The following is a 27,486-nucleotide window of genomic DNA, read 5'->3' on the forward strand; positions in this document are numbered from 1 at the left end:
GTTTGCTCAGTAACCTATGGCAACGGCAGCGGCCCCGCCGCAGCGCAGTCACTAGAGCTCGCTTTGATATCGCCCTTGCCTTTTCCTGGCGCCCGGTGATGACGCAGTGTTCCCTGATTGGCTCAGCAGCGGAGGCGGTGGTTTAGGGGGCCGAGAATTCTGTAAGCCGGACACGTGGTGGGGAACTACGAGGAGTTTGAGGGGTCTGAAGGCGAAAAGAAGTTGGGAGGTGTGCAGGTAAGTGCCCCCTTTTCCTGTTAGAGTGAGGGCTACCACGGGTGGATGAGTCGCGTCGCGCCCAGACGCGTACTAGTTGTGTTGCAGTAACTGTAGTTAGAATCCTGACATTTTTCGCCTTCCCTCTTCTGGCTGTCCTGGAGGATCTTGGCTTCTCAAAGTCCAGATTCTCCCAAATCGTGTAAGCTGCACTGCATCTCAGGAAGCAAAGGACCTCCTTTCCGTTACCGGCCTCTGCTCAAGATTCAGGCTCTCAGCCGGAAGTGCTTTCTGGCCTGCACACAATACTTAGGAGGGTTGGGGGACGATCTCGAATCCTTCTGCTAAGGGCTTCGTGAGGTCGGGGCCACTGGAGGGGGCCCATGGAGTGAAGAAAAATCCATCCTTATTGACTGAACTTAGATGTCCCCGGAGGCAGTACCTCCTAGGATACGTGGGTTTGTCAGGCAGGGCAGTGGTTTACAGTGCGAGCTTGGACTCAGCTTTGTGGCTCTATGGCCCGAGGAAACCTTAGTAAAGCGGACCCTGGATTTACTCATTGGCAAACCCACATCATTGGAATGTCATAACGAAGAAAAATCAATATAAACATAGCGCTTTGCCAGGAAACATAAACTAAGCTAGACTTCAGAAGGGTGAAAATGAGATCAGGGAAGTTGTGTCCTCATACTATTGCAGAGATCACAGGACCTGCTCTGTAACTTGAGTGTCCATCAGAAGGGTGATTTTTGAATAAATTGTGGCACATCCAATTTATGTAATATCATGAAGTAGTTATTTTAAAAGGGTAAGTTAGTTCTGTGTCTCTTCTCCAGGAAAGATATCCATTTCCTCCTGGGAAAAAGCAAATTGTAGAGAAGTACATACCCTGTGGTATGTTTCCATTAAAAAAAAAAAAAATCCCCGGCCGCCTGGGTGGCTCAGTGGGTTAAAGCCTCTGTCTTCAGCTCAGGTCATGGTCCTAGAGTCCTGGGATCGAGCCCCACATAGAGCCTTATTGTTTACTAGAATTTTACTTATTTATTTATTTATTAAAAATTTTAAAGACTTTATTTATCTGTTTGACAGAGAGAGAAGGACAGCGAGAGAGGGAACACAAGCACAGGGAGTGGGAGAGGGAGAAGCAGGCTCCCCGCTGAGCAGAGAGCCCAATGCAGGGCTCCATCCCAGGACCCTGAGATCATGACCTGAGCTGAAGGCAGACGCTTAACGACTGAGCCACCCAGCCATCCCTGGTTACTAGAATTTTAAAGTCCATCATTTCTGTGTCTTTCTGAGTCAACTCAATGCACCATATTGTTTAGAAGTCCTTCAGACTTTTTTCTATGCATATACAAACATTGTAGCATGTATGTTTACTTGTGTATTTATAAATATATATATGGTTTTTCTTTGAAACGGTTTTGTTTCTTTTGAAACATGTGCTCGCCTAAGCTTGCTCTTTTCCCTTAGCATATCACAGTCATGACAGTCTGTAGAGAATTCATCTAAAAAAAATTTTAGAAATCCCTTCTTCTGAGGGAATGCTGGGGCGTGGCAGGGCAAATGGGACACTGGCAGTGTTAGGACAGGTACAATGCTACCAGAGGTGCAGGGAATCTCTGTTAGTCCTCGTGAAGGCATAATCCATTGGCAGTTTATCACTTATCCTGAAAGTGATAAACTTTTTTCCGTGAAGCATTTCCAGATTATTTTTTAATGGCTTTTCGTTAAGACTTCCCCAGAAACTCTGTTTGTAAAAGTGAAGTGTGAATGTATATTTAGAAAATCCCCGGCCGCCTGGGTGGCTCAGTGGGTTAAGGCCTCTGCCTTCAGCTCAGATCATGACCTCAGGGTCTTGGGATCAAGCCCCGCATCAGGCTCTCTGCTCAGCGGGGAGCCTGCTTCCCTCTCTCTCTCTGCCTGCCTCTCTGCCTACTTGTGATCTGTCAAATAAGTAAATAAAGTCTTAAAAAAAAAAAAAAAAGCATAACAGCACAAATCTTAGAAGATACTTACAGTGAGTGACCCACAGAGGAGAGGGTGATGACGAAGGCAAATAAAAGTCAGTTGATATTTTGGAGACTATTGGTTTGTTTCTTGAGAAATTTGCTTGGTTTAGATTATATCCCTCCCAAAACATGTTTTTAAAAAAATGTACATGAATATGTGTATGTGCATATTTATGTTTACATTACTCCATAATAAAAACTTGTTGTATTTGAGCCCTTAGAGAATTGGTGCACTTATAAAAATTACCATAACCTGAACAGTGAATGGGGAAAGGATAGTGTGGTTCTTCTAGCTCCGGGCAAAGTTGCATGCTTTTTTTTTTTTTTTTAAATATTGATTTCCAGTTGAAAGGCATTTCCTAATGCCTTCTAATAGTTGTATTCATTTTCATGACACAGAGGATCACTGACAATAGCAATTTATCTATTATAATACTTTTTCTTAAATGCAGCCATCTACTTTTCCTTGTTTGTCTTTTTTTTGGTGACATGTTGATTTATTGTCATTAGGATGGGACTCTTAAGAAGCCCCAAACAGGGGCACCTGGGTGGCTCAGAGGGTTAAGCCTCTGCCTTCGGCTCAGGGTATGGTCTCGGTGTCCTGGAATCGAGCCCTGCACTGGGCTGTCTGTTTGGCAAGGAGCCTGTTTCCCCCCGCCCCCCGCCTACTTGTGATCTCTCTCTCTGTGTCAAATAAATAAATAAAATCTTTCAAAAAAAAAAAAAGAAGAAGAAGAAGCCCCAAACAGCAGATGGGAGTACATCAGAGTCCTGTACCATGGAGAGAGCCAAGTAGATATTCCTCTCTAGCTGACCTAGTGGGTTCAGTACACTAAGCTGAGGATTTTGAATTTTATCTTTAAAAATATGGGGATTAAAGTTTTGTGCATTGTATCACAGGAGAACCCATCTCTGCATCTAAGAACATGGTGGCCAATGTCCTCTAGAGCTCCCAACCAGACCTTGGGTTAAGAATGAAGACATCTATTTCTTCAATTGAGGGAACAGCGGGAAAAGGAGATAAGAGAAAATGCTTTCAGAATCGAGCAGATGATTAATCACATTTGAAACTCTTCTGTTAGGAGATAGGGACTCCTAGAATATGTTCATTTTTTCCTTCCACAAAGATAGGTCTAAAAGGTCCCCAAGAGAAAGCTAAGTCTTGGAAGCCAAGAGTCTGGGCTTCCAGATTTAGGTGCTGCTTCTCTCTTGGAGAGTGCCTGTGTTTAACCTTGGGGAATCTGATTTGGTTGTATTATAGAACCAGTGGGTTTCCCTTCAGTTTTCTTTCCATATCTAATCATTACTTACGCTTCCTATTCCAGATAATATGCTCACGTGGCATTTGGATTCCTGTGTGGTACCCTACGGGGCATGAATACAGTAACTGGTCCTCCTTCCTTTTTTGGTTCTCAGATTAAATAATGTGATTCTGATTTTATTGTTCAGTCTTTGAGATGGTTTGTTTGAGCCTGACCCTAAGGGTGGATCTGTGCTAGCTGTATGGACAAGATCAGCCTCAGAGCTGTTACACAAAAGGACCAGGAACTAGTCCGCCAAGATCCCTGATAAAAAGTAATACTGAACTGCTCATGAATTGCATGTATGCTCCATGTGTATTCTCACCTTCATTTGGACACCATATGAGAAAAAATTGGAAAATAATCTCAACTCTCAGAGATAATCTCTATCTTTCGATGTATATTGTTCCATATGATTTAGTAAACACCAGGACACTGTTTTGAAACCTGCTTTCTTTATTTAACAACGTATTAGGAGAAATTGTTATGTTGCATGGTATTCTCTCAAATTGGAGAATGGAAAATTGGATCAAATTAGTAATTAATATGGCCTAAACAGTGTGGCTTTCTTCTATACACATTTTCAAGGCTGAAAACTAGCCTTTGACAAAAGAGTGCACACTCTTTCTGTGACTAGTCCTTACTCCTGTCCTTCCATTTGTTTGATTCTCATCAGTGCAGATAAAAATTCCACCACTGAATTTAAATGTGGTTGATGTCATCATTTTGCTCTGGGTCTTTGTGGGGAAGTTGTCTTACTCTCTATCTTCTTCCGTTTCCTTCTTCCTAATATCTAAAACAGTTGTAGACTGGAAATAGTAATAGTAATAATAGTAGAAATAGAAATAGTAATAATAGTAATAGAAATAGTAATGAATGCTGTCATTCATCATCGTGTAGGTTGCTTTGTAAAGTGCTTAGCCTTTAGAGGTCATGGAACTCCTGAATTTACTGTTCTTTTCTTATCAGGACCTAGGGGAATCTCTTAGGATGAAGCTGAGTCTTACCAAGGTTGTTAATGGCTGTCGCCTAGGAAAAATAAAAAACCTGGGCAAAGCAGGGGACCGGACCATGGACATTCCAGCCTGCCTTCTGTACACCAAGACCGGCTCTGCCCCACACCTGACCCATCAGACACTGCATACTATCCATGGGCTTCCTGCCATGGCTCAGCTTACGCTGTCCTCGTTGTAAGTGTTAGACCCAATCACTTAAATAGCAACTCTGCCAGCAGTTCAGATACCTCAATAAGGTGCAGTGAAGAAAAAGACTTTTTTGATTATATGCACAACATTTATAGATTTTGAGACTGAAATCAGGAGATGTCAAGTGTTACACATCATCTGGCCCTAATCTGGAAGGCCAGACCTACATATCAGAGCTGCTTCACTAGTCCTCTGATCCAACGGTGCCAGGATGGTGGCCCTCATTGCCGCCACTCCCAGAGGTGACAGGGCAGGGAATGCACTAAACTTGGACTCTAGAGGCTAACTTCATGTACCAGCCTTAGGCATTTCCCTGTGTCTGCACCTGTACTTGATAGTCCTGCTTAATGAAAACAAAACTAATGAAGTTAGATCATTTTATATAATGTATGTACTAGCTTTGTGCTTAATTGAAGAACCTGCTGTATGATGAAATAACTCTGCAATATTGTGTTAATAATAGTGATTTTAAAGGGGAGAGGGGAAGAAGAAAATCCAGGCATTTGGAAGTGGTTGATCTTTGCCAATTTCTGTTCACCCCGAACTAGTTGTAAATTGAAGACCTGTACTCTAGCTAATGAACACAGCCTAATGGGTTGGGACTCTCGAATAATGGTGTACTTTGTTGTTCAAGACCACATTTACTGTCATGTAACTTGTTTGGGTACAGAGAAGTAGGTTCCAATTGTTGCATAGTGTCTGTAGAATGATTCATTATTATGTATTTTTCTGTTTTGCTTATAGGGCAGAACACCATGAAGTCTTGGCAGAATATAAGGAAGGAATTGGAAAGTTTATAGGTAAAAATTAGGTTATTTGTGTTTGCCTTGTGATGTATTAATTTGAAGTTTGGAGGTGCTGTTGACTGATCTTTTATTCATACATTTACTTATTCATTAGTTTAATGAGCATTTATTGGGCATCTAAGAACTATGCACTGGGGATTCAAAGATGAGTAGGAACAGTTGCTTCCTTAATGGAACTCAGAGCCTGTCTGGAATAAAGATAAATACGTAATTCTAGTACGATGCAGGGACCTCATTTGCAGGATTAGGAATGTGTACATGTACCAGGATAGGCCAGAGGGAGGAGCACATAACTTGCTGTAGGGTTCATGTGGACAGAGGTCAGACTAAGGAAAGGATTCTTGAGAAAGGGAGGAAGAAGGGGTACTTTATCTGAGTCAAGGAAAAGTAGAAGTTAGCCAGTTCGGGAGGTGGGCACGGTGGTGGGGATAGAGAGGTGTAGGCAGACATCCCAGGCACAGAGCAGAGACCCAGAGGTAAGAAATTGCATGGGATATACCTAAGATCCAAAGCAGTCTAGCCGTGGTTGAGCCTAAAACATAAGATGAAGCCAAAGATGAAGTGTTTATCTGTAGCTGTATTCTGGTATGTTAATATTCTCTTTTGTTCCAGAAATAGATTTTATATGGAGATGCGTGTGTCCATTTGTTTATAGGAAAAGCTTCACATTGGCAACTAGAGAATCCATTCTTCTGCAGACTACTTTGTCCTGAGCTGTCTCCCAATATCTAAGACTCATTTAAGTGAATGAAAATTCTGTTTCCATTGGTTTTTCTGTCCTCTGCTTCTGTTGGGGAATTGCATGATGACTCGTTGGTCACAAGGCCCTGTTTTTAAGTAGAAGGATTTATGTAATGTTTTCCTTGGGCTGAATCCAATTTTAAAACCAGCTTTAAAGTATACAAGCATATAATTAAGTGAAAATAGCTTAAAAAGCTTTCTAGAGATAACTATAATAATTGAAATTGTGGGAAAATAGGTGGAGAACTGCAGAGTTGGGTTTTTTTGTTTGTTTGGTTTTTTGCTTGCTTTGTTTTCTGGGCCTTTTTTCAGTGAAATCTTTTTTTTTTTTTTTTAAATGAAAATGTAAGGTAGCATGGGAAATGAGAATTTCCCATGGTAAATTTAAGTACATATGGATTAGTAAGCACTTAAAATTTTTTTTTAAATGACTGTGTTTTTGACTAAAGAACCCAAGAAATTGTCATCTTGAGTCAATGAAACTTACTGAGAATTCAGTCCATTTTCAGTGCCTTGTAGCTTCCCTGTAATTCTGCTCCTAGGTCAATGGACAGAAATGACGTGGGATGGCTTTATTATTAGTGAGATTACCTTTTGACCATATCATTTTGTCTTTTCCACTGGCTAGTGGTACCTAAAATGAACATACTTGATATTATATATTTTTTAAGATAAATCTAGTAGGGTCAACATGCCACTAAACATTTTTATTGTGTACTTTAAGATACACTTTTCCTTTGTAGTAACTCATTAGTCGTTAGACATGAACGTTTAATTCTTTTTTCAAATGAGTAGATTTTAAAGGTAACCTTTTCATTCGTTATTATTGTTATTATTATTATTGTATACTTTAAGATATACTTTTCCTTTGTAGCAACTCATTAGTCGTTAGACACGAACATTTAATTCTTTTTTCAAATGAGTAGATTTTAAAGGTAATCTTTTCATTCGTATTGACAGGCCTCTTATAATTATGAGCAGGGTACTATATCTAGAGATGCTTTATCCAGCAGTACGTATATGAGGCTGCTGTCCGTTACAACACAGTGCAATTGTTGATGTAAGTGCTTTCAGGAGTTCTTTTTTATGTTTGTACAGGCATGCCGGAATTGCTCTTGTACTGTTCCCTGCATGATCCAGTCAGCCCCTGCCCAGCCGGTTATGTAACAAACAAGGTGTGTTCTCAGAAGGGCCTCCAGGGCTGCAGCTTTGTCTTAAAAGTCAGCCTATTGTATCCTTTCAATGCTAGATCCCACTTCCTGGGATGCTAGCCCATTCCTGGCCCCTTTATACCTTCTTCTTACTTCGATGAATGTAATGGCAAGAGTGGTTTATAGGAATTAAAGTAGGGCTGCCTGCAGACAGGGTTAAGGTGAGGAATATAGCCTCAGCATTTTCATTCTTACGAAAAATTGGGGGATGAAAGAGGGTCAAGTACATGGCAAAAAAAGAAATTGCTATGATGGTAGAAAGCACTAGTTTTTTTATGCCATGCTTTATTTGCAGTTTTAACAACCTCAGGAAGCGCTAGGAAAGTTGCTGATGAGTGTTATCACATGTATGACTATATATAGTAGAATCTCGGTATAATACTGCTTGCTTTTAGAATAGCGTTTGAAAAAGCTGGGTTCACAGCCAGAGATTTTAGCTAGCGAAGAACGGTATCAAAAGGACTTTGTTAAAAGTTTCCACCTGAGACATGGCACAATGGTCTTGTCCTTGAGGACTACGTTTTGGCAAGTCCTCCGTGTGTGCTCCTGCTTTACAAATGCGACTACTTTTCTTGTACCCACTTTATTGATGTCAGCGATGCCTGTTAATCTTACCTGAGATGAATTATTTTAAATTATTCTGCTTTACCTTCTTTTTATTTTGTAATTTTAATCCAAAAGAATATTTTTACCTCAGTTATCTACCCCCATTTGTGAGGGAGAGAGGATTCATTTAAATGATGTTCTTAAGCCTTAGGCCAGAATAAAAAGACTCTATGTGACTTCCCCATTTATGTCCTTGTCAGTCTCTTCTAAGAAGAAAGGTACTATATGGGAAGGAGTAACCAAAGAAAGAACATCGTATAGAGATGCTTCTGTACATTCTGATTTCTTTGTATCTGTATCTAACTCGATCCAGTAAACACTTACTAACCTTCACTAATGTATGAAGCCCTAGGCTAGGCTTTTGGGGCACAAACATGAATTGGGATTCTCAGTACTATCGTTCTATAAAAGATGTAAGTACAAATTGCTGTAGGAGCTTAGAAGAGTGAGTGATGGATTATGCCCAGATAGGTTTTGGGGGCTCAATAGAGTAGATGATATTTGAACTTTGTTTTGATGGATGCATGGTATTTTACCAGGCAGAGAAGTAGGAGGAGGGCATTTCAGCCAAAAGGAACAATGTGATCAAAGACAGAGAAAGATCAGTCTGTGGATCTGTTAGGGACAACATGCATGGGGTGGGGTCTCAGAGAATGGAACACTGAACTGGAAAAGTATAACAAAGAATTCTTGGGACTAGCTCAGAAGCTGGCTGTGTGGCCATGGATGGATTCTCTATGAGCTATAAGGTGCTCAGAGAATTAGGATATAATAAAGGAAGCTTCTATCCTCCATGTCTAACATAATGAAATGCCACCATCTCTCCATTTATAAAGAATTAAATTTAGTATTGCTCTATCATTTTACTATTTCCTTTTGATTTACATTTTACTCTTGCTGATTCCTCATCATTTTGTTCCATGGCAGTCTGTGTCCGTGTGGGGTCTTGGGGGAAGAGTGGAAATGACTGCTTCCAAGTTCATGGCAATTCAGCAGGCCCTTCAGCCAGACTGGTTCCAGTGTCTCTCAGATGGAGAGGCATCTTGTGAGGAAGCCACTTCCATAAAAAGAGCCAGAAAGTCTGTTGATCGATCGCTTCTATTCCTGGATAATTGTCTACGGCTACAGGAAGAGTCAGAGGTAAGGATGCACTGCCCACCACTCCTTTCTGTTTGAAACTCTCGCTTACTTACGTTCCATACTCTTGCCTTCTCTGCTCCTCCTGCTTCTCTGCTTCTCAATTCCTGATCTCTTAACTCCCCTGTTTTCTTTTCCTGAACCACAAGTATCCTGACTCTCTAGAATTCTGTCTTGGGCTCTTTTTTCACCCCACTCTGGGTGTTTTCCCTGGGCAGCCTCACCTTGGTTTTATTTGCTGAATAATTCTGAAATTGCATGGATAATCAAGCTTGCTCTGTGTGGCTTCAGAATGACATAAAGTGGACTTCAGCTGGGTTCTACTAGAGTATACTAGAGTATCCCTTCACATGCACCTCAAACTCAGTATCTGATCTCCTCAAACCTTTTCCTGTCTCAGTTCATAGTAGCAACCAAGGTCCTCAGCCCAGCAATTTGAGTCTTCCCTTTTTAAAAAAATTTTACTAGAAATCGATTAATAAACATAGAGTATATTATTAGCTTCAGAGGTAGAGTTTAGTGATTCATCAGTCGTATATAATACCCAGTGATCATTACATCACATGTACTCTTAATGCCCATCACCCAGTTACCCCATTCCCCCATCTACCTCCCCTTCAGCAAACCTCAGTTTGTTTTCCAGAGTTTAAGAGTCCCTTGTGTTTTGTCTCCCTCCCTGATTTTGTCTAATTTTTTTCCCCTCCCTTCCCCTATGTTCATCTGTTCTGTTTTTTAAATTCCACATTCAAGGCTCTTTTTAATACCCGGTTTAATATCCAGTGGTTTGCTTCTTCTCGATTCCATCTCCCTAAATATATCTAGGATCTGCCCCCATCTCCCCATCTTTCTTATCACCACCTTGAGGCTTAATAACCTCATCATCTCTTATGTAGATATTACCTTTTAATTATTCTGTCTCTTCTTGTTTCCATCAAATCCATCTCCAGCCCTGCTATCTGAGAGATCTTCATAAAACACAAATAGGATCCCATATCGATTTCCCAAAGAGAATTTAATGACTCTCTATTTCAACTCTTATGTGACATGGCCTCTGCCTATTCCTCCAACTCAGTGCCAACCACTTTCTCCTGTGGCTGTGGCCCTTCTTAGTCACCCGCAGTTCCCTGAGGCATTACCCTGTTTCATTCTGCTGGGGCTGTACACGGACTTCCTTCTTGACTATTTCTTTTTTTCTTATCTCCAGCCATATTGTGTCTCTTGCTTCCAGGTCCGGCTCAATTGCGTTCCATTCCTCATTCTAGGAAACTGTCCCTGACCCTTCCAGGAAGTTCTGTTCATCCTCAGCCACCTCCTTTAATTTGGACGTGACTGTATTATAGCTCCAGTTATTTCGTAGTGCAATGATTTCTGTGTGTGCTTGTCTTCATTAGATTGTGACCTCCTTAAACTCAATTTTTGAATGTCCTTTTTGTATCTCCATCCTGTACCAAATACCTGACATAAGTAAGCCCTCAGTAAATGCTTGCTGATGGTGGCTGGTTATGTCGGGCTGGGGAGGATGAAGCTGTGGCGGTGGACCAGAGAGCCTGGTAGCAGAGTGAATGAAGCTGGGAAAGGATGCAGTCACTAGGAGATAGCAGAGCTGGTGAGAGAAGAGAAGGTGCGAGCGGAGGGGAGAATTCAGTGTTGAGATCACTTACGTGGAGTAATCCTGAGCAGTGGTCAGGTCCCACAATGGCAAGTGCCCTGAGATTGAGGAACATTGTTATCTTGAGTGTACCAATAAAAAATGTGATTGACTGATAAAGTTAGTATACATAAAATCATAGGGGAAACTTGGTTGTCATTCTGAATAGAACTCTGGGTATCTGCAGTAAGAGTTCAGCATGCGGACACTGCCGTGGGTCCTGATTGTTAGTGTTGCTCACTAGCAATTGTTTTGAGCCAGTGATTATCCTTGTCGGATGAGTAATGGTTCCATGAGTAGAAGGGAGGACAGGGAGTGTGATGGCACGATTATTAGAATAGCCGGCTGAGCCTCAAGTCCCTCTTCCATGCTAGTCAGTGTTACACTTCACATTATTGCTGGGCAGTGGTCCCTCTTTCTATCCCTATGATCTGCTGTTGTCTTGACATGATTATTAACAGCGCCCCCTTTTATGCTTACATGTGTCTCATATTTTTTTTGAAAGAGCACTTTTTATTACTCTTACATACAGAAAATTCAGCAGTGCACACTTAACCCAGTTTGGTGGCCAGTTCTTTAGCCTCTGCCTTTTTTTACCTTGACCGTGTGAACCACCGACGTTGGATCCAGGACATTGCCTCCCCAGTGATGGCAGATATCATCATATCTGTCATTGTAGTTGGTTCTGACAGCTTCCAGCAGCTTAGCCCGAGGTCCTTTGTCTTCTAAGTTAGCCTGTGTGAAGGCAGCAGTGGTGCAGGTCTTCCCATGGACCAGATGCTGCAGCCTGGCCTTCCCCTTGATAATGCAGTAGGGAACCCCCATCTTATGACACAGGATGGGCAGGAAGACAACAGGCTGAATGGGATCCACATTGTGTGCAATCACCATCAGCTGAGTCTTCTTGTTTTCCACCAAGGTAGTGACTCTTAACCCCAGCTGGAAGGACAGGTGACATCTTAGTGGAGACATTCCCTTTGCTGGCCACTTTCTTTCAGCCCAGGCCAACAATCTCTGCTTCTTCTCTTGCTTTGTGTCTGGTCTGTATTTGTGGGCCAGCTTTAGCGGTTGAGTAGCTTAGTGGTCCAGGGGCAAGGTCTTGGGTGAACTGGTTAATTGCAGGAGGTACTTTCAGACATTTATAGAGAAAAGCCCTTTGCCGCTTCAGCTGGATGTAGCGGGGCCATTGGACACAGCAGATGACGTCCCTTTTGGACTGGATGTCCTGTCCAATGCGAAAACTCTTGAGCCTTTCCTCAGGCAGGGGATTGACCATCTTGATCTCCTGTTTCTTCATGACAGCAGGGGCCAGGGCCCCTTTCCTCCCCTTAGCCTTCTTTCCTTTTGGCATCTTGGATGGCTGGTGGGAAGGGCACATGTGTTCCATTTTAAACAATAAATTATATGATTATACTTCTTGTGTCCATGAACGGGGGTTTCTCAGATAGGGCTGTGCCAGTCACATTTAAACACATTTAGGGGCAGGTCCATGTAACTACCTGCTTTGTATATCTGCATACATCTTTCCCTTTTCCTGTGATTTCTTCCTTTTTTACTCACTGAATCTTCTTATTCTGAATGCCCTTAAATACTGAAGCTCTCCAGCATTCTGGTGTAGGCTCTCTTTTCTTCCTAGGCCAGTGAAGGCAAATGGATTTCATCCTACGGTGCTTGGAGCCATGCCTGGGCACAGCAGGAAGAGAGTATCTGTCAGCCATGTCTGCTGTGGGGAGTGGCAGCAGTGTGCCAGGTGTCCACAGTTCCAGCCTGGGTAGTCACATTTGTTGCACACGTGTCCTCAGTGGCTGCTGACCTCAAACTCAGAATGCACAAAACAGAATGACCATCTTGCATCACCCTCCACTGTTTTCCTAGGATTCCTTGTCATTGCTCTTCCCATCATCTCCCTGGACTTCCAGAACAGGAGCCGTCATCCTAGACTTTTCATCCTCTCCACGGGCAACTAATCAGTCAAGTTTGTTGATCGTACCTTTTTTTTTCTCTTTTAAGGATTTTTATATATTTGAGAGAGAGAGCACATGCACAAGGAAGGAGAGGGAAAAGCAGAGCAGGGAGCCTGACATGGTACTCAGTCCCAGGACCCAGAGACCATGACCGGAGTCCAGGGCAGACACCTAACTGACTGAGCCACCCAGGCGCCCCTGTTGATCATACCTTCTGATGAAGTTTCAGATCCTGTCCCTCCCCTTCACCCACTGCCACTCCCTTAGACTGGGTCCTCTTCTGCCACTCCCTTAGACTGGGTCCTTTTCGTCTTTCATTCGAATTATTAAACTTGCCTTCCACGTATCCTTTAGCCATACTCACTCTTAAATCATTCTTCGTACAGCAGTCCCAAATGTTCTCTCTGATTATGTCCGTCCTACTTAAACTGAGATGCGGAATTCCTTCTTCATAGCACTCCAGGCTCTCTTCCCATTCTCTTCTACCAGAGAGCCACTGTTGCTTTGCATTTTTACTTCTTAGTTGCATACACATAGTGTTTATATATGCTTTACTGTATGGGGTTTTCATTACATGAGTATGATCATATGTTCAGAAATGGCTTGTTTTTGTTTAGCAATAGCTCAAAACTCTTTCTGTCAGTGCCTATAGTGCTGTATCTGCTGCATTATTTCTAACATCTGCATAGAAAGCCGTACTACGAATATATCAGAATTCCTGTAAGCCTTTGCTCTATTGATGTATGTTTAAGTTGTTTCCAGGTTTTGTAAATAGACCTTGATGCATATGAATGAATATATTTGTAGGAATAATTCTTAGAAGTGGAATTTTAGGACGTAAAGATAAAAGAATTGACATTTTGAGAATATTGTCTACTAGCGCTCCCAAGAAGCTGAACTAATCTGTTCTCTCTCTCATTATCAGAATATGTGGCATTTCTCTAACACTTTTACCTCCAGTGTTGCTCTCTGTCTTTTAACTATTTTGTCAGAGTGATGGACAAAAGTGGTATCTAACTATTTCCATTTTGTATCTCCTTCCTGGTGAGCTTTGGTTAGCACTCCATATGTGTATGGGGCATTCACATTTACTTGGTATTATTGAAGTTCATATTCACATACCTGCCCTGATTCCGATGGGGTTGTCATTTCCATAGAAGATTTGTTAGAAGTTTTCCATGGCATAAGTTTTTGTCTATTCCAATAAGTAGTGAGCTCTCCTTTGCCTTTGTTGAGAGTATATTTCACTAGAGAAGTTTTGTATTCAAATACTTTAGCCTTTTCTGTAAGCTTTAGCTTGCTTAGGGAGACATTCCTTACTCCAAGATTATAAAAACTTGAATATATCTTTTTGAGATTTGTGTAACTCTTTTGTATGTTTAGATTAGAGGGCCACGTGGAATTTCTTTTTGAGAATGGTGTGTGGTGTAGTTTGATTTTTTTCCGAACAGATAGTAAGTTATCCCAACCACAGAGTTCTTAAAGTTCTTTCTAATGGAGAGACTTGGGGGTAGCAAACCTAAAGCAGGCCTGAATAGTTATTTAAATGAATGAAAACTGATCCTTTTGTCCTTTCCCTCTCATAATACTTGCTCAGTGTGTGTTTTATTTAACCTAAGATCAAACATGACTGCATGTATCGATTACTCAATTTCTCCTCAGTCTTTTCTTACCTGTTTGGGTGGCTTTCAAGTTGTGTGTTTTGGAGCCCGCAAGGTTCCAAGGGAGGAGGGAGCTCCATCTCATGCTTCAACTGTAGCAGCTGCACCGAGATCTCTTCCATGTGAAGTTCATTTAAACAAAGGTCTCCACTACTGGAAACAGTTAAAAGCATTCAGTCCTTTCTTCCCTTAGGTCCTTCAGAGAAGTGCCATCATTGGAGTGATTGAAGGTGGAGACATGATGGAGGAGAGGCTGAGATCAGCACGGGAGACAGCCAAGCGGCCCGTAGGCGGCTTCCTTCTGGATGGCTTTCAAGGGAATCCAGCAACCCTGGAAACTAGACTGCACTTGCTGTCATCAGTCACTGCAGAGCTGCCAGAGGACAAACCAAGGCTAGTGTTCAGTTACGGCACAGGCCACGCTTCGGGGGCTTCAGGGCAGGAGTGCTGGTGATTGTGTATTATGCAGAGTCTCTACGTGAACATGTCTTTTGATGAACTGATTATGGCCTTTCTGGGCTGAGTCTGCTGAGGCCGATTATCGGGGGAGTTTCCATCACGGCTGTCCTGCTTTTGATTTCAGAACGTAGATGAGGACAATCGCCAAGTGAATTAGTTTATTTGATCCTCATAAGTGAGGGAAACTGTTATCTGTTTTTTCTCATTTTTATGCCAGTGTTACATGGTGCCTGGGGACAGGTATAAAATCATGTGGAACTCTGGCCTTAATCAAGGAAAGTTGAGGACAGATCTGGGGTGTCTAGCAGAGTGAACATGGGCTGTAGTAATAAGGACATTGAAGAAGTTCTTAGATTTGAGGCAGGTAGCTAAGTCACTTTTGAAATCAACAGGACTGGCAACACTAATGGGGCTAGTTCTTTCCATAAATAGGATACACTCTGTACTGGTGTAGAGAAACAATCTGCAAGTTTCAAAGCTCAAAATCCCAAGGTTCTAAGTGCAGCTGATGTCTTATTAGATTACCCATATTTTTCTTTTTTTTCTTTTCTTTTTTGTTTTAAAACCCTAGTCTTTCATCCAACTTGGTATGAATATTCATGCTTTTTTCCTACAGATCTATTAAGAGGTTTGATTATAGGATGCTGTTTTATGCCCCTCGGGTTGTTGGATGGTATATAGCATACATAAATGTTACTACTTAAAAAAAAATCCAGGTATAACTTACAATAGTGTGTGAATCTAGGTACAGTTTGATGGATTTTTACGCATGCATACAACCCTGGAAACCTCAGCCAAAGCAAGATACTTCCAGCGGTCCGGGCAGCACTTACCCCATAGCTTTAACCTAGCTCTCTTGTATTCATTGTTCCCCATCCTGCGCTGATTTTGTTCTGGTGCAGATAGCAATTCAGCACTAGTATTTCTAGTCATTTTATGACTTATTTGAGCTAAGTGCTCACAGATGTCTGTTACTGGATTTGAGAGCTGGGATTGTTTTCATTCTATATGTGCGTAGAAATGACAGCTTCAGTTGGAGAGGAGTTCTAAAACATTACATTATTTGAAGGAAACTAGTCAGAAAAACCAGCATATATTTAAGTGTTTGAGTTGTTTAATATTACATAAGCCTTTTTTGGACTTCCCTTAGAAATCAGGGAGTCTGTAAGCTTTTCTCTGCCAGTTCATAAAAGGGACTATGGGTAGAAAAACAAACATAAAAGATAGCAGCCAGCCAGCCAGCCAACCCTGATCTAGTGCACCTCCCCCTCTTGTTTTAGTGGCAAAACTCAGCTGAGTGGTATGATCGCTCCCAGAGTGCCTTACCTGTTACCTCTGAAAATGCCATCTCATTCCACATGCAGACTTTTTATTAATGGAGAAAATAAAAGAAGAATAAAGAAAGTCAAATAGAGTCTTAGATCTTATGGTCAGAGTTGAAAGTCTGAGAGCAAGAGTTGCTTTGTAAATGAACCTATGAAGAATACAGTAGATAACAAATGTCTTTCTTGAACCAATTATAAAAAATTCTAGGCAAATATACTTTAAACATGGAAAGATTTGAGGGGGAAATGAAACACACAATTGCACTCTTTAAAAATTTTTTTTTAAAAATTGATAGGGGCACCTGGGAGACTCAGTCACTAAGTATCTGCATTCGGCTCAGGTCCTGACCCCGGGATCCTGAAATCTATCCCCGCGTTGCTCAGTGGAAAGCCTGCTTCTCCCTCTCACACTCACCTTGCTTGTGTTTCCTGTCTCCCCATCTCTCTCTGTCATTTATAAATAAAAGCTTAAAAAAATAAATAAAATAAAAATTGATGTATAGTTGACATATAACTTTGCACTCTCAAAAAAATCTGTATAGTAGTTAGATAGGGTGTAAAATTCAGTTGAAGCCTAGGAAGGTTCTTTAGAAGGAGTGGGAGGGGAAAGGAAACTAACCTTTATTGAACTTCTCTTTGGGTCCGGAGACTTGACAGTGTGCTTTTTCAAATACCTCCTTAATCTTTACAACAAATCTATGAGGTATGTATTACTGCTCCTGTTTTTAAGATTATAAAACTAAAACCCAGAATGGTTAAGAAACCTTCCCAAAGTAGTACAATAAGAATAAAAGGCAGAACTGGGATTCGAGCCCAGGTCTCTCTGCTGCCAAAGCCCTTCTTTCTGTTGCCTGCCATCCATCCGTGATTGGTGGGTTTCATTATTACTACTACTTTTTTTTTTTTTTAAGATTTTATTTATTTGAGAGAGTGCACGTTAGCAGGGGGAGAGGTAGAGGAATAGGGAAGAGGGGGAGAGGGAGAAGCAGACTCCCTGCTAAGCAGGGAGCCCAATGTGGGGCTCAATCCCAGGACCCTGAGACCATGACCTGAGCCAAAATCAGACACTTAACTGACTCAGCCATCCAGGTTCCCTCGTTATTACTACTTTTAATGCCCTCTGGGAAGAGTCTCTGCTTCCATTTCTAGCATTGTCCTCACGTCAGTGTTCTTACTATTGTTTTCACAGGCTTATCTGTGGAGTCAGCCGGCCAGATGAGGTTCTCGAGTGTATCGAAAGGGGAGTGGATTTATTTGAGAGTTTTTTCCCTTATCAAGTGACAGAGCGGGGATGTGCCCTGACTTTCAGCTTTGATTACCAGCCAAACCCTGAAGAGACACGTAGGTCTTCTGAAGTTAGTCTCTTTGTTATTCTCAAGTTTCTTCTGTTTCCTCTTCATTATTGGTCTTGAGTCACAGCCAGAAATATGTACATACTGTAACACCAGCCTTTTATAAAACTACCATGTTTGTTTCTTATCTGTATGCTCTGGCATGTTGGCACACAAAACCGGGTCCTTAGTGCTATACCTCTAGCTCAATATTAGGGAGTGATCTTAGAGTGAGAACCAAGAAAAACAAAACCCTTTCTATTAACAACCTGAAAAAAGAACATTCAAAGTGAATAGTGATGAAAATCTAGGAACAGAAAACCTTTGAACTACTTGGTAAAAGTTAATTCAGTTTTTCACAGAAGACTTCTTGTCTGCTTTTTGCAAACCCCATGCTATCAAAATACAGGGAGTTTCTCACCCCCTCTGATCTTAGTGTTACTTAGGCTTTTTTTTTTTTCTTTTAAACACACAGAGATGTGAAAGCTAATATTACCTTGAAGCACCACCATTTTCTTGTATTGATTAGTTACTCAGAAGTCATGAATATCAGTTTCAGAGTCTGAACATTTGACTGACAGTGGAAAAAGAATTGGGATGGCTATGGGCCAGGATCCCTTAGAAAAACTACCAAGTTTTTTGGAGAATGTTGCACACCTGGCCTGCCTTCTGGCCTTCACAGGTGTGATTTCCTTCCCTGCTTCCTGCTGTCCTTTGAATTCTACCTCTGTCACCTCTGGCCTTACATTTAACATGGGCCAGAGACTTCCTTAAAGATTCATTTTATTCCCCACAAGTTATTAAAATTTCATCCAGAAGATGTTAACAGTTTTGTAAAGCAACCTAACCATTAACCTAAATTGAATTATTTCTGGAAACAAAACAAATCAGATTGGTCAGATTCTTATATACAGGGGGTCAGTTTTGTTGTCCTTTAAACTGACTAGAACATAATGTATATGGGTAGAAAAGCATACCACAAATACTATAAAATATTCATTTACAAACCTAAGTATCTCCACAAGGACATGGGTAACTGTTAATCATTCTGTGCCATGAATATTCAAAACTTAAGAACCTGATATTCATTCTCCAGAACAAACAAATTCCTTTTTTGGCTAGAGAAAGCTGTTTCTTTATGATTAGAAAAGTTGAAATAGTTTGAACATTTTCCATTAAAGAAGTATTATTAATCATAGGTGTATATGTGTATATGTAGTAAATTAAAGTATTTTGTCAATTATAAAGTGAAAATTATAGAGGAGTAAGTTGCCTAATGCAGGAACTAATATAGTTCCCCCTAGGATAAGGATTTTCCAGAAAGCCAGGGCATTACTGTGGTTTCCCACATCAGCATGCAAATTCATGGCAGGAAAATTATAACAGCCCTCTGCTCAATGCTCAGGTCACTTCTCTTTTTCCTTTGATCTGGACAAAATTACCTCCTTAGGACTGTCTGCCCATTCCCCTTGGGCTGCCCTGAGTTTGTTAACTACTCATTTCCAGTAAAACTTCTCTACTTGCCCCTGTTCAAAATAGCTCGCTCTTTGCATAGTGACTGGTGTTTTCCTTATATATGCAGGAATGTTCTTTCTTAAAGAGTTCAAAGGGAACAACTCAAGTCTTCATTTAGTTCTGGATAATCTGAGTTCCATGTAAGGCTAGGGTCCCCATATAGAATACATAAATTAAAACCATATTCTACTTTTAATCTATTTGGAACATAAGCAGTTATAAAGCACAATTTGCGTGTATATGATGACAAGACATAACTCCAGTATATACACACAAATTTCTCTCTCTCTCTCTCTCGCACTCACACACACACACACACACACACACATACACACACTCTCTCTCTCCCCAACTGTTTTCTTAAAATCACTCCTTGACGGTAAGATTATATATTATCTACTTGTAACCATAGTTTGCTTAGACATTGTTGAATCTCCAAGTTTTGATATTATAGAGAATATGTCAGTGATCATCTTGGTTCATATTACTACTTTTCTTGTGTCATTTCCTTAGGATAAATTCTTATGAGTGGAATTTTAAGGTCAAAGGCCATAAAATATAACTAAAATAATCTCGCAATGGCCAGTCTGTATCTGATTTTTATTCAAGACTTTTTGTTGGTTTGTCCTTCAGTATTACAACAAAATGGGATACAGGAAGAAATAAAATATGTGGATCAAACAAAGAAGATTAAAACAACCAGTTGCAACCAAGAAATGACATCATTTGAAATTAATCTGAAGGAAAAAAAGTAAGGAATTTTTTTAGATTTTGATTTCTTTTTAATTTCAATCTGTTTTAAAAGTTTATGTAACTGTTCCCTTTTCAGTTTATGACTTCATAAAATATTTATAGTTGGATATTATTTGGGCCTTCTTAAATTCAGTTCCAGAAAAACTTGTTTTTTCTGCAGATGAATTTGTGTACTTTGTCATGTCAGAAAACCGAGGCTAGATAACTGTTGTTTTAGAAGAACTGTCAGAAAGATTAGACCAAATCCATTGTCTGGTGTCTTTTACTCTTTCTGATTACTTTAAATAATGTCAGAGCAAAATAAAGATTTCAAGAGAAAAAACAACAAAGCATTTCAATTCTAAGGAACTTAAGTCATCTTGGTTATATACAGATTATAAATCTTAATAAAATATTTCCCTCTGTGAGGAATGAACTAAGAGACCTTATAACTTTGTATTTGGGCCAAAGTAGTAATTATTAGTGAACCACTGAGAGGTTTTTCTGTGAGTTTGGTGTTCTTACTTTAGTGCTGGGGTGTTTTTGGTCTTATGTAAAGGAACATTCTAGGGATTCGGACTTAATTTATATCTATCTAGGAATAGTACAGACTTGAAAACTTACAAAAGAATATGAAAAGCCTAGGTCTAATTTGTATTCTATAGGGACTTCTTGATTGTAGGTCTGAAGTGGTGATGTTTACTCATTTAACTTCTGGAAAAATAGCCAAGGAGATTCATTTCTGTTTTTCAAATGGTAGGGTAATATAAATGGATTACTACTAAACTTCCCTCACATTATAGATTTAGCTGGAAAGTGTAGTTTTCTTATTGTGAGCACTAGAGTTCAAGTTCAGAGCCTAGCACTACTCATTGGCTCTGTAACCTTGGTCAGATCATTTAACTTCCTTTTTTTTTTTTTTTTTTTTAAGGTGAGCTCCATGCCCACTGTGGGGCTTGAACTCAAAAACCCTGAGATCAAGAGTTATATGTTCTACTGACTGAGCCAGCAGGGCACCCCTTAACTTCTTTTTAATAGCTGATAAAAAGTAACACATATGTAGTATGTGTTAAGTATAGCTTAGTAGGTGCCCAGCAATGTCCAAATCCTTTCGGTTGTTTTGTTTTGTTTTGTTTTTTTAAGATTTTATTTATTTGACAGAAAAAGAGCAGCAGGGGGAGCAGCAGGCAAAGGGAGGAGGAGAAGCAGGCTCCCCACTGTGCAGGGAGCATGACGGACGTGGGGCTCAATCTCAGAACCCTGGGATCATGACCCGAGCTGAAGGCAGACACCCAAGAGATTGAGCACCCAAGCAGCCTCCCCCTTTTTAAAAAGATTTTATTTATTTATTTATTTGACAGAGAAAGAGAGAATCATTTGCTATATTAATTCATTTAATTCTTATAATAACTCCCTAAGGTAGATGCTGTTATTACACTTATTATCATAGCAGATGAGAAAACAGATACAGAGGGACAGTAAGTGACATGCCCAAGTGAATTGTGAGCCAGACATCAAGCCTAGGCTCTATAGCTCTGGAGGCCTTCCTCTCGACCCCCCTAGTGGTCTTCATTGGGAAATGACCGTAAAAATGCCTGTCTTCAAACGTGGTTGCAGAGATTCAGTAAGACAGTATATGTCAAAGTGCTTTGCAGTCCACCCACACACACAAACTCTGGGAGTGAAAGGTCGTACCGTGTCTTCTGTACTAGTTCTAGTGGCGAGGGTGAGAAGTGTGTCATGCTTCAGAACAGCATTTACTCTCACTGTGTGCCCTTACACTATGACTAACAAAGCTCAGTGTGCAGGAGTGATCCCGGGGCTTTCGATGCTCTCTGTAAGCCTCAGTCCAGGAGGTTAGGTCTGTCAGGAAGAAGACTCCCAAGTTTCCTGACTCATCATGCTCTAGGTTAACTTGTTACCACATTGTCATCCTAAGCAGGTGCTCAGCACTATATTTGCCAATGAGGTTATTAATTATTGCTTATGTACTGGCTGAATAGATAGCCTAGGCTGTGGATGTCTTGTAGTCCTAATTGTTTGGACTATCACTGTGACTTCCTTTGGCAGGTACCAGGAGGACTTTGATCCACTTGTGAGAGGATGTTCCTGTTACTGCTGTAAGAATCATACTCGTGCATACATCCACCATCTGCTGGTGACCAACGAGCTGTTGGCTGGGGTCCTGCTCATGATGCACAACTTTGAACATTATTTTGGATTTTTCCACTCCATCCGGGAAGCACTAAAAAGCGACAGACTGGCACAGTTGAAAGAGCTCATCCGCAGGCAAGCATCTTGAGACCTGGCACACGCGAGTCTGACTCTTCACACTGAGCCTGTCCTGCTGTTGGAATGTGGGAAGAAGAGAACAAGAAATGAACTTGGCTTTAACCATTTATATCGGAGAATGAGATCTGCCCATAAATAAGGAACGTTTGAACTAAACTCTGCCCACTTGAGGCTCAAGAGATTTCTTCTCAGGACTTAAGTGACCCAGACTGATCAGAAAGAACTGAACCATGACCTTTAGTATTTCAGTGCTAACTCTTTTAGCAAATGGAGATTCATTAGTCAAAGACAAAAGCTTTGGTTGTGAAGGGACAGCCTTGAAGTGGGGTTGATGAGATTATGTGGGTTCGTGAAGTTGGATCAGAGCTTGAAAAGATGATTGGTCCCGAGCAGCATGACTTCTGTAGACGCATGCCTGTTGACTGTAAAAGGAATCTGGCTGATTTGAGAGCTTCATAGTTTTAATCCTTATATTCTCAGGAGCATCTTGGACACTTCTGCCTTCCCAGCTGTCTCCCTGCTGCAATCAATCAGAAAAGGCTCTTGTGACTTAACTAGGCTCATGTCTTCATGGGATGTGGGGCTCACACATCACTCCTAGGACCAATTGGCCCCAGGCACATGCCTTCATTTGACCACATGATCTACGTGTGACTTGTCTCCCGAGAGCCCATGTAGTTGCCCCTTTCGAGCCAAAAGTTTGCCTAGATGCTTTCGTCTGATCAGACAGATCCGCTGTGGTCTACCCTTCAGGCTCATTAATAGTCTCGCCACATAATAACTATGGCTCCATCACTTGGGGAGATTCATTCACCACGTGTTCACTTGGACAGAGCCCTGGCCCAGCAATTGGAAGACTGGGTTTCAGTTCTGCTCAGCTATGACACCAGACAAATGACTTACCCCTCCATGCCTATTTCCTTCTGAACAAACGGGGACAGGCAAGGGGGTAAGACCACATGAACTTCCAAGATTCTATCTAGCTGTAATGTGGGGGGAAAAAAGTTTTAGATTATCTCTGCAGCCTTCTTGTATCCTGATCCCTGTTGGCCTGGTATAAAAATGGAGTGGTTCCGGGAATCAGGCAACAGTAGAGACGTTTGAGAGCCAAAAAAGAGGTTCGGGCTGTGACTTCTGAAGTGGTTGGTGAGTTGGCATCAGCAGATCCTGAGACTGGGAAGACCTTCCTGGATCATCTCTAATTCTATGAGTTTTTTCTGCTTTCACCAGAGGAGTGACATTCATGTTGATGTGACAGGTGATTTTTATTTTCTTTGGGCTTTTCTCTGTTTGTCGTGTTTTCTGTAAGAGTATATCCACACATAGTTTTTGTAAAAGCAGCCAACAGAACCCAAAAAACACCTTTGTTTTTGTAGGCGCATGGAATATATTTGTTTTACTTTCTTAGGCTATAATTTGCTATTTTTTCCATTTCAGAGGGCATTACTGAACATCGTTTTTAATTATTATGTGGTTACTATATTTTTATGTGTTAGATATCTTTTTTTTTTTAAATTAATGGTCAGGAATGTCCTTGACATTCCTATAATCTCTCCTCCATGAATGGCAAACGTAGTTAAGAAAGTATCCGCTCTCAAGGATCTGCTTGCTTTGAAGTATATTGGACTAGACTTGTTCATATGTTTATATTCCTGTTCAATGCCAAATCCATTGTTGGAGGAATATTAATATCCCAGAATCCATATTAAATTTCTGAGTTTTATTTATGTTCAAAATACTGGATAGTCTGCTCAAGCATTGTTCATTTTTCTGGGTCTTTTTCTTATTAGCACATTTGGAAAAAATGGTTTTTTCCTTTAATGTAAGTCTGTTAAAGTCAATAGCCAATAAATATTTTTAATTAAAAAAATATACTGTCTTGTTTCCTGTAAATAGTAGTGAGTCTATTAAGCAAACTATTAAATTTCCATGATACTAGAAATGTTCTCCATTGGAAAAGAATTTTTTTCTACATTTATTTCATCTGCGGTCATTGTTTTAAGTGCACTCATACTAAATGCAGAATCCAAGGAGATTTAACAATGTATCTGTCTCTTTAAATTATACAATTAGGGACCTTAAGGCCATGCTAGCACATAATAAAAATAATAATAACCATAAACTATTGAGAGGATTTTTAATGTACTGGACACCTTAGTAAATGCTCTCCTTATATATCTTGTTGACCCTCAGAGCGCGGTTATGAGGTGTTGATATTGTTCCTTTGTTAAGAACTGGGTTTCAGGAAGGCTGAGTAGCCTGCCTGAGGGCCTACTAGGAATTTCTGGAAGGTTCAGTAGTTTGCCTAAGGACCTAACACTAGTTAGCTCCTAAGTTAAACTTCAGTTGTGTCTAAGATTCTGTGGTTGAGCATTGCACTGAATAGCCTCTTGTGACTTGCCCCTGGGTTGAAGAGGCTAAAAGAAGGGAGAGAACTAGAAAGGCCATGAGGCCCTGAGGTGCTGGAGGCTTCTAGAGCCTCAGTGCAGCATGTCCTGGCTCCTACTCCCGCCATGGGGAAGGGCCGGCACTGGCATGTGTCACCCACGGTCCCATGCTGGCCCCCGCAGGTGCTATTCCACATCCCCCACTTCCTCTCGCCCCCAGTCTTGGAACTACAGCCACACCCTGAATGGTGTCCAAAGGGCTGGGGTCTGCAGTTAGTTTAAGCGGACTCGGAATCTGGGAGTCTGAGGTGTCCTAAATGTCTTAGAGGAGCACCACTCTAGTCTTCTCTGGGAACAAAGTGAAAAGAATCTTCCAAAATTTTTTTTTAGCCAAATACTTGGGTAATTAAAGCATTTTAATAAAAATTTCAAACAAAGACCATCAAAAGGTCAAGAATCGAGTGTGTAAGCAGCTATCTGATCCAGGATTTTTTTTTTTTTTTTTTCCCTGTCAAGGCAGCTTGGAGCTCACTGAGGAACCACAGAGTTAAATGATGATCCTGTGCCTTCCTGATTAGGAACAGGCTGCTCTCTGCAGTTTGATTAGTCTCGCTCGGAGCTGTGGGATTACAGCTTATTAAAACTGACAGTGCTGTGGAGGGCAGGGAGCCGGGAAGGTCAAACTTACACGCTGAGCCAGCCACTAGCAAGGCTCTGCCTTTACCTGAAGGTTTTGTGTAATTGGCATTCATTTTAATATTCCTTTTTGTTTCTTTCCCTGTTCTTCAATGTTCAGGTCTCAGCCTCACTTTACACCTTTTCTCTCCCATCCTTCTCAGGGGAGTCCCTGACTTATGACCACACAACCCAAAGAACAGTATGCAAAAAAAAAAAAAAAAGCCCAGGGCAAGCAATGTGAATTAGGGTAACCATACATCCTTCTTGCCCATAACGGCCCTGGTTTGTGTCTGTGCATCCAGGCATAATTAAAAAGAGCACTTTCAAAAGTGCCATAGTTTGGATGACAAATTATATGGTCACCATGATGAGTGCTAGAGATGCTCCAATTGGAGAGCAAGTGCCTCATCTAAATGGGACAGCTGCTCCCCACCTCTCGCCACTCGCCGCTGTGGGGCCAGAGCTGTCAGAGCTTCTGGTCTTTCGGCAAAGCCCCAAATCTGGATTTTCAGAAATCTCACAATTTGTAAACGCTGGTTCCATTAAAAAGAAAAGAAAAAAAAAAACCTCTGCTAGCCAAATAAAACCTAGGTGCTCCGAGCTGGCAGCCTCAGGTTTAGAATTTGGAGGGAAAGCTTTGTGACATCTTTAGCATTTTAAATTTTTTCAGTGACTCATCAAAACATACAGAAAAAGCACCTCTGGTTTCTAGCTCCTGCGCTGATTAGATTCCCACATTAAGAGATCCCCACGTTGTCCCAGCCCCATGGCACGGATCCCCAGAGAACTCCTAGCTCCATTTTAAATCTGCTCAAAGAGAAGGAATGCATCGTCCTGTTCAGCCAATTTTATGGATGAGAGCGCTAGGCCTGGAGAAGGACGACCAGCAGTCAGTAGGTCTTTGCTCTCCAGGACTTGAAACAGATGCATGTTTCTTCCCAGTTACCACTCTGGCTCTCCTACGCTTCCCCCGTCTTCTGCTGAGCTGTGCCCTTCCAGTACTCACTTTCCAGTGAGCCTTTCTGACTCACAAAACCGGTTTGTACCAGGACATAAGGGCTCCCATCGCACCTTCCAGCATTAACAGCAATCGGCCTGGCTGACACAGTGAGAGCTCAATTACGGTGCGTCAAGTGAACAGATATTCTCGGAGCAGCTGAGGCCTTCTCTGCGGATTGTAGCCAGCTGAGCGCTGGTTAGAAGTGACTCGCACAGCAGTGCATGGTGGGACCTGGGCTGAATGTCTTGTCAGTAGTGGCTTTATCTCGCGCTCGATGCTTTGCAGGCTCCCAGTGACCTGGCACATTTCTTTTTTCTTCTTTTACTTGGTTCGCTTTCTACCCATTAGCATCTCCTAGGGCTGGCCTCAAAGCAATTTCCCCTGCTTTGACAAGAGGAACTCAGAGTGAACTTTTCTTTTGTTCTCATTCCTCACGATGCACTTTGAGACCAGGCTGAAGCTGCCAAGAAGTTCAAACGGCCCCGAGCTTCCGCTGGTACAATTCAGAGGGATTAGCACGTCCTCTTTGCACACTCTCCCTAATGGTCGCCTCCTTCCCTGAGCCGCTGTCCCCTGCGGTCTGCTCCTTTGTCTGAGAAACACATTTTCTCTTATTATCACCTAGTTCCCTGCCTGTTTCGGATGGCTTCAGCTCGCCTCCTAATGAAATCAAGATGTTGCTATTAATGGTCTTCTCTTTGCTAACAGCTTAGACTCACTTCCTTTTATTTAGTCCTTTTCCCCTCCCTCCCAAGCCACATACTCATCTCTGCTTCAAATAAAAATTTCCTAACCCTTTCATAACTACTGCTTTAGAGCTGCTACCAATAAGTCGTGACAGGGAGGAGATAAAAGGGGACAGAACCCAAAAGGTGAGGGGGGTGGTGTGGAAGGGATCCTCCAATAATTGAGAACAGGGCTAGCATCTTCAGGAGTCCTTTTGAGTGAAGAAATTAGGCGACATTAGCCCCCCAGACTGAACATCATAAGCCCCGCGGTCTGGTGAAGTTTTCCTCTAGTTCTTATGGATGGAATGGGAAGATCATTTCCCCTCTAAAAATTTTTCTTCTTTTCTAAAAGTTGAAATAATGCTTATCCCCATCTTGGTATCACTTATATTCATCATAAATCCATTTATAGGATCTAGTGACATAAGAGATGTAAGAATTTTTCAAATCGTGCCCCCCAAAAGTTAAAATATTTACCCCCATCATCCAGCATTTTGCATTCCCTACTTACTTATTTTTATTTTGGTTTAA

At 41.4% G+C, this 27,486-nt stretch overlaps 1 protein-coding gene and 1 pseudogene across 3 annotated transcripts; one reads left to right on the top strand and one right to left on the bottom strand.

Moving 5' to 3' along the window:
* The first annotated feature begins 74 nt into the window (after positions 1-74).
* Positions 75-24,032, top strand: QTRT2 (queuine tRNA-ribosyltransferase accessory subunit 2). 3 transcript variants are annotated; one of them, XM_004761412.3, is made up of 9 exons: positions 75-237; positions 4,499-4,719; positions 5,479-5,534; positions 7,380-7,456; positions 9,026-9,238; positions 14,702-14,901; positions 17,482-17,633; positions 19,772-19,889; positions 21,941-24,032. In XM_004761412.3, exons 2-9 carry the CDS (start codon positions 4,520-4,522, stop codon positions 22,170-22,172), a joined length of 1,248 nt encoding a protein of 415 aa, XP_004761469.1. In that variant the 5' UTR covers positions 75-237; positions 4,499-4,519; the 3' UTR covers positions 22,173-24,032. The 3 variants fall into 3 exon arrangements, with proteins under 3 accessions (XP_004761469.1, XP_004761470.1, XP_044944343.1); XM_004761413.3 differs by having other exon boundaries at positions 78-237; positions 4,563-4,719; XM_045088408.1 differs by lacking the exons at positions 75-237; positions 4,499-4,719; positions 7,380-7,456 and having other exon boundaries at positions 5,511-5,534.
* On the bottom strand, positions 11,435-12,240 carry LOC123394386 (annotated as a pseudogene).
* Positions 24,033-27,486: the final 3,454 nt, after the last annotated feature.

This window comes from Mustela putorius, unplaced genomic scaffold (genome assembly GCF_011764305.1).
Source record: "Mustela putorius furo isolate JIRA1106 unplaced genomic scaffold, ASM1176430v1.1 tig00003834_pilon_pilon_pilon, whole genome shotgun sequence".
Classification (NCBI taxonomy): domain Eukaryota; kingdom Metazoa; phylum Chordata; class Mammalia; order Carnivora; family Mustelidae; genus Mustela; species Mustela putorius.